This window comes from Pteropus alecto, unplaced genomic scaffold, assembly GCF_000325575.1.
Source record: "Pteropus alecto unplaced genomic scaffold, ASM32557v1 scaffold7, whole genome shotgun sequence".
Taxonomy (NCBI): Eukaryota; Metazoa; Chordata; class Mammalia; order Chiroptera; family Pteropodidae; genus Pteropus; species Pteropus alecto.
Window position 1 is genome coordinate 20495147 of NW_006494614.1, and position 7578 is coordinate 20502724.

At 35.9% G+C, this 7578-nt stretch overlaps 1 protein-coding gene across 1 annotated transcript in view; it reads right to left on the minus strand.

The window, feature by feature from the left end:
- CD109 (CD109 molecule) overlaps window positions 1-7578 on the minus strand; it is a 105386-nt gene that overhangs the window by 72218 nt on the left and 25590 nt on the right. Inside the window, exon 6 of the mRNA XM_006926378.3 lies at window positions 5614-5739. Within this exon, the coding sequence (XP_006926440.1) occupies window positions 5614-5739 (126 nt within the window). The remainder of the gene's footprint in view (window positions 1-5613; window positions 5740-7578) is intronic.

Sequence of the window (7578 nt, forward strand, 5' to 3'; positions counted from 1 at the left end):
ACCACTGAACTATATACTTAAAATAATTAAGATAGTTCATTTTATGTTATGTGTATTTTTACCACAATAAAAAAATTGAGGGGAAAAATTTGCAACTATTTGGGAGAGCCAAGGATACCAGTCAAAAGATAGATACCTAAAGATAAGGCACCTAGAGAAATACTGCAAAATATGAAAATATAAGCAGTGTTAACTTTTAAAACAAGTTATCTTGTTTTAAAGTGTAAGATGATTATCAAATCAGAGTATGTCTCTCCACTTGTCCTATAATACACCTGACTATAACTGCTTTGTAAAACATGCGTCTATGGAGAGGTGTTACAGCTAAAATGAGCCTCTAAGGAGAGGGCTGATGCTCTAGGAAGTTAAGAAAGAAATCATGGAAGTAGCTGGGAGAGGTAGAAGCCATGGTGATTGTTCTTAGAGAAAAATACATGCCCAAAAGCAGCAAAGAACTATTCATATTCAATGCAGGTATGTAAATTAAATATATGCATAAGTAACACCCCAAAAAAGTCAGTGCAGTGTTCTCACTAAATTTTATTAATCTTTAAGAGGACTTAAAAATAATAATTGTCAAGAGTTGCTCTGTAATTGTAAAAAATACATAAGTCATTTAGATTTCACATATAAGGAAAATCATGTGGTATTTGTCTTTGACTTATTTCATTTAGCATAATACTCTTTAGTTCCATCCATGTTGCTGGAAATGGCAAGATTTCACTCTTAAGGCTGAATATTATTCCATTGTATATATGTGCCACATCTTATTTATCCATTCATCTATCGATGGACACTTAGCTTGCTTCCATATCTTGGCTGTTGTAAATAATTCTGAAATGAACGTAAGGATGAATGTATCTTTTCAAACTAGTGTTTCGGATTTCTTCAGATAAATACCCAGAAGTGGAAGTTTAGGAAGATGGATGAAAACAGTGAAAGAAACTAAGAAGTACAAATTGCGAGTTTACTAAAATAGTCATGGGGACGTAAAGTGCAGCATAGGGAATATAGTCAATAATATGTAATAACTATGTATGGCGTCAGATGGGTACTAGACTTATCAGAGTGACTTATCAGAGTGACTACTTTGTAAAGCATATAAATGTCTAATCATTATGTTGTACACCTAAAACTAATATAATAGTATGTGTCATCTGTAATTGAAAAATAAGTTAATTTAAAAATACAAAAAATAAACCTCAAAAAATACATGTGTATGAATATACAGAAATTTATTATGCTTCGCTATCACATACTGCACAATAAAAGATTTAAAAAAAATAAAAACCCTAAAGCAAATAAATGTCTAATCATTATGTTGTACACCTAAAACTAATATAATAGTATGTGTCATCTGTAATTGAAAAATAAGTTAATTTAAAAATACAAAAAATAAACCTCAAAAAATACATGTGTATGAATATACAGAAATTTATTATGCTTCGCTATCACATACTGCACAATAAAAGATTTAAAAAAAATAAAAACCTAGAAATTTTACTAGATTAAAATAAATACTCATCATTAAAAAACCCGAAGATGAAAAAGCCTATTTAAAGGTCAAAAGCAATTTAAGTAATCCAGAAAGATTAAGGGTTTAATAAATGACTCACGCACACTTATTCTGTAAAGTTACATGTCACAGTTGGAGAAATGCCAAAGAGCCCATCAAGTGTGTTTTACCTACAGGATCCTTTTCCTGACCCAGTGGAAAGAATAATTTAAAAATGCCACTCAGATTATCCGCAGTCACTACAAATCAAAGCTCTGGAAAGTCCTACATTGTTTTACACAATGTCTTTCAGTAGTAATACTAGGATCCGTCCATATTTTCTCTAGAAAATGGGATTTCAAAATATTCTTCTGAAAAAAAGTATTTTCCCCTCCTTGATATTTATACTGAGAACAGTCACTGCCTTAGGAAAACAAAATATAGTTTATAATAATGGATTATTTAAATAACAAATATATTTTCATCATAATCATTATTCATTGCTGAAAGAAAAGGATTTTAATGATAAGCAATATACAGTCCTTGAATGCTGTGCCAGAGACGAGGAAAGATGAAAACCAGAGACTAAGGCTGAAAGCCTTGGCTTCTCATAACATTTCTTTGATTATACTGACCCCTGGTGGCCCTTGAAGGACTCTTTTTTTTTCTTAGGAGGAATCCTTTCACATTATTTATGTATCAAATCAGTACGCTGCACTTTGTCAATTTTTATACCGCAACGAAACTGGGAGAAAAAACATCATCAATAATAAGTACTCAATAAACATGCTTGTCTTCAAAAGAATAAAAATGCTTTATGGAACGTGGAAGAGGAAAAATTATATTTAGTTCAAGAAAAATGACTATAGCTTTCATACATTCATTTAATAAATATTGATTTCTATGTGCAAAGCACTATCCTATGTCCCAGAGATACAGGGGTGAGCAAGCTCCCCAAAACTATAATCTATGAGGTACCGTCAATTAAAAGTGACATGAACGAACCAAGAGAAGTTACAGAGTGCTATATGAGTGTCTATAGGGGGTAAGCCATTTTTGACGATGCCTGAAAGGCAAAATCAAGTCACTTGAATAAGAATAGAAAAATAGTATTCCAGGGAACAGCACAGGAAGGCTCTGGGATAAGACGACAGGCTGGTGAGTTTAAGACACTTAAAGGATATATGTCTAAAGCATGGAGTTCAAGGGTAAGGGTGGCAACTAACTGAGGCTGAAGGCTGAAGAGGTGGGCATAGGCCAGATCTTATCAACGTTTTTTTAATTTTTCAAGTATATAAATTTCCTTTTTTTTTCTTTCCTACCTAAGCAGTATGACAAGTGAAGCCCACAAACCACTACATGAGAAATCCTATAAATCCTTGCATCTACAATCTCACATCTTCCACAAGTCTTTCTCCACTATTTTATCCTCCTCTCTCCTATGGTGCTTACTCTGTTCACCACTCACTGAACAAATTAATCTCTCGGAGGCTGGCATCCACCTGAGACTGCTCTGCCTGGTCAATTTTTTTTCATTTCTTTAATATATAATTTTATTGCTGGTTATTGAAACAAATGCTAAGAGAAGAAACAAAACTTCCCTATCCACATACAACAATTTAATAGATAAAAGAATAGTTTAAATAAATGAAGAGCAAAAAGTAGAAAATTTAAACTTTGTTATAGCTTTAAAACATTAACATCTGATGCAATCGGAAATCACATTCAGATCTCAAACTTAAAAAAAAAAAAAGACCTATGGCTCCTCATTTTAAAAAAATAGTATATTCCATTTGAAATGGAAATGCTGGCCAGCCCAGCCACTGTGGGTCTCTCTGTCTTTCTCACAGTGGCACTGACTTCCCACCACCATGCCAGGATATCTGCAAGCCTTCTTGGATTTCCCAGACTAGATTTTACTTACAGGTGGTGGAACACTGCAATATGACTTCAACTTCACATTAATGGCTTTAGAACCTAAATTTCTGCTTTATAGGACACCATTACTTTTTAAAGCACTGATTGTTAAACATGTAAAAAAATACTTTAAACAACCACTGTAAAAGAAAAAAATTACACACAGTCACACACACGTGTGAATGGACCAACAATGGACCCCTGACTCAAGGGAAGCCCATCCACCTAGGATGAGGCCTGCCTGTAGGGCTCCAAGGACATAGTTATTTAGTTGAGCTAATGTGACTAGACCAGATTTGGACTAGAGAACACCTTAAAGGTTGACAGAAGAGTGAGAGGAAAAAGAAGTGGACCACAAGAGAGACAAAGCAGCTGGCCCCAAAGCATCGGTGCTCATCCTTACAATAAACCCTCTTTTCCCTAAGGTGGTTCCAGTGAGACTCCATCCTCAGAGGCACCTGATGGACCTCACTGACTCAGCACCTTAAACGATCTCTCTGCTATTGTACTGCTTTCCATTTTTCTGCCACCATTGTGTCATTTAACTTTATCATTATTCATCTCATCAAAACAATGGTTTTTGAAGACAGAGATCACATGTCTAGCTTCTTTGTATTCATCACAGCACTACAAGCCCTCAACACGTATTCTATAGAGGATGGATGGATGGGTGGGTGGATGGATGGATGGACAGACAGACGAACGGATGGAGGGACAGGCAGAGAGAAAAACAACTGATTTCTGGAGAATTTATAGTGAAATCAAAAAGTGGGAACTGAGAATAAAACCCCAACTCCTTAAAACTCACAATATGCTTTGTAATCTTCAACCCCCATCATTGTCCACATGCTCCAGCACCCCCAAACATCTCCCAAATCCCCAGACACGTAAGGCTGTCTTCCATTTTCCTTGCCTCTGAACAAATCCTTCTCTCTACTAAGTCTCACAAACGTCTACTCTTTTCTCCTTCTCTTCAAGCTCAGTTGTCTGCTTCCCCCAGTGTTCATCATCCCTGCTCTAGGCTCCCACAACTTCTTGTACATGTCTCCACACTTTCTCATTTCCTATCTGTCACCCTCTCTGTGGCACAACCTCTCCATGAGCCCAGCATGCTCTTCATCTTTAGGCAGATGCTCAAAAACCATGTGCTAGCTAAGGTGGACTATTTCTGGTTTTAAGATGTGGCCAAAAAATGCTAACTAAAAGAAAATTTGTTTAATTTTTTATTTATTAACTAGGTCCTTTTATCTTACTTCAGATCTTATGCTAATGAATGATTATTCTTTCTAATACATGGTTCTCAATAGAGGAAAAAGAGAGTACTTTCCTCCAAGGGACATCTGGCAAAGTCTGGAGACACTTTTGAGTGTCACAAGTTGGAGTGAGGGGAGAGCTCTACTGGAATCTAGCGGGTGGAGGCCAGAGATGCTGCTCAACATACTATAATGCACAGGACAACTCCCATGAAGAAGAATTTTTGTCTAAAATGTCAATAGGAAGAAGCTCTGTTCTAACAGAACTATTTTTGAGCTCTTATTCATGAATTTACTTTAATAAATTCCAAAGAAAAAATGAACAAATATTCAATTAATCTTCAAATATCACACAGTGATGCACAGAAGAAAACATGAGGCAGAAACATAAGGGTGTTTTAATGCCCCTGCCCTGTGAAATCTCAGAGCCACATGAGTTGGGAGCAAATAAAGGAAGGAAGTGGAAAAATTGAAGAGAAAGAAGAACTAGGGAACAGAAGATTTATGTGGCTATTTAAAGTCACTGTTTGTGTTTTTCAAAGCAAGGATAAAAGTAGGTTAACCCAATCTCATCAGGAATCATTATTCTGAGACATTAAGTTTGCCAAATAATAGTTATGTATCCATTATTTAGTTTTAAAATACTCGATACATGCAATAAATAAGTAAAATAAACATTATTTAATCAGTTTTATATTAAAATGTGAAACATTTTAACCTTGAAACATTATATTATAGAAAAAGACAACAATGATTAAAACTCTAATATGTTATCATGTAGGCTAACCCACTGAAAAACATAGTAAATTATAAAATAAACCACTTAAATTATCTAGATGTTCAGATCAATGTTTTTCTGTTCATTGAATAAATGACTTTGGAGATATTTCCCCTCCTGACCTATTTAAATCATTTTAGCATTCCCCCTAAAAATGTATTTATACTCACATTCACTTGAACTTGAATAGACCAGTCGCCAAGTATTGGATGAGAAGATAACTGAAAAGTTTTGGAAACAACTCCAAGATTATTTTGTTCTGTCAACCACTGTTGAATCAAATTTGACTTGGGGTCCTACAATGAAAATCATACATGTCAACTATATAAAAGCTGCCTATGTACATATGCATTCTATTTAAATATGAATGCTCTTGTACGCACTCCTAGGCACATCCAAAATATGCTACAGAGATAGTTTCTGGAAAATGTCAGCTCTGTACCACCGAAGAAGACAAATCGAAATATCTTCTTTGTTCATATGCCCCTGAGAATATCCTGATTTGGCTCTATCTTTTAATTCCTGCACCACATTTCCTTCTACATGAAACAGTACAATGTATACATCACCAAACCTGTGTGGTGGTTGTTGTTGTTGATGATGAGGATGTTATTGTTAAAAGAAAAGTCCACAGTAGAGATAACAGGCTCCATGTGTTAAAGGCCCACTATGTGTCAGGCACTCTGTCTTATCATTACAATTCATACATCATTCAATCGTTACAACTCTCTTTCAGGGTATGATTATCCAACAGTATAGTATAGTTGAGACAACTGATGCCTAAAGAGCTTAGGTAAACCCTCAATTATAAGCGATTGGCATGGTCCAATATCATAGCACCAATGCGTGATGGAATTCAGGATTCCCAGGCGTCTTTTAATTTAACAAAAGTGTATCATAGAGATGTTTAACCAAAGGGATGTATGAAAAACACTTCAGTCTTCCTATACTCTCTGACAACGATGTCTCTGTGCAATATTCATCCAAGGCAACCAGCAGTCACGCCAGATTCCTCTCACATTCCCAGTCCTGTCAACTCTGTCTCTTTAATATCTCTATTTTCTCTCCTTTTCAACCTCACATCCAGCCACCATGTCCTGTTTTCTAACTATTGCAAATAATCTCCCTCCTCCAGTCTTGCCCCTCCAATATATCTTCCCCACTGCTAACAGTGTTATCCATATGAAACACAAATCTGAGATCGAGGCAAAGTGGCTGAAATGGTTGGCATAATTTCTGTTATATAACAAGCAGTGAATGAATAAACATTGGTTATGATCATTATACTAGAACACTAGGTAATGATAGCTTTGGTTTCCTTACACAATGAAGTCTACCCACTCCTTTGCATAGTTTAAAAGGGTTAATAATCTGACCACATCTACATTTCTAGGCTCATCTTCCCCCAAGCATACAGATTTGTTTGCAATTTGCCCCCCAAAAACCATGCATCTAGGCCTCTACAATTGCTGCATGGAATGCCTCCCTTCCTGGTCCAACTGGTGAAATAAACTCATGTCTTGCTTTCTATACATGCCTCCAACAGGCAGAAATGACCATTTCCCAGAGAGCCCCTAGTACATCTGGAGTTTATCCCTTTTGAATACATACTACTGCATAAAGTACTCACTGGTTATCTAGAGGGGTTTGGTGTTTTGTTTGTCTGTTCCCAACTAGACTGTGAACTCCTGAGAGCAAGAAGCAAATATTTTCCTTTATTCTCTATCCTTTGACTAGAGGTACTGGGTTGGTCCAGTTATGAGAAGCCAGAAAAAATTTCTCTCCCTGAGTCGGGGAGAATGTGAAAGTCAGGGGTAAGTACAACGCTGAGAATGGAGTAGTCAGAAACTAATTGTAAAACCAAAGACCAAAAGCAAGTCAGGAATAAGCAGGTCACCATTCTTGGCAAACTTCCAGGACAGGCATTGTAATCAGCAGTTGGCTTTACTGTGCCTGCCACAGCATGATGCATGGGAAGCCTGCAGGGTTTAAAAGCTCAAAAACAAAGAAAGAAATACAAATAGCTAATAAAATATATGCTGTCTCATAATTAAAAGAATGCAAATGAAAGCAATGAAATATCATTTTTCTTCTGTCAAATTGACAAAGATGAAAAATAATAATTCCCAGTGTTA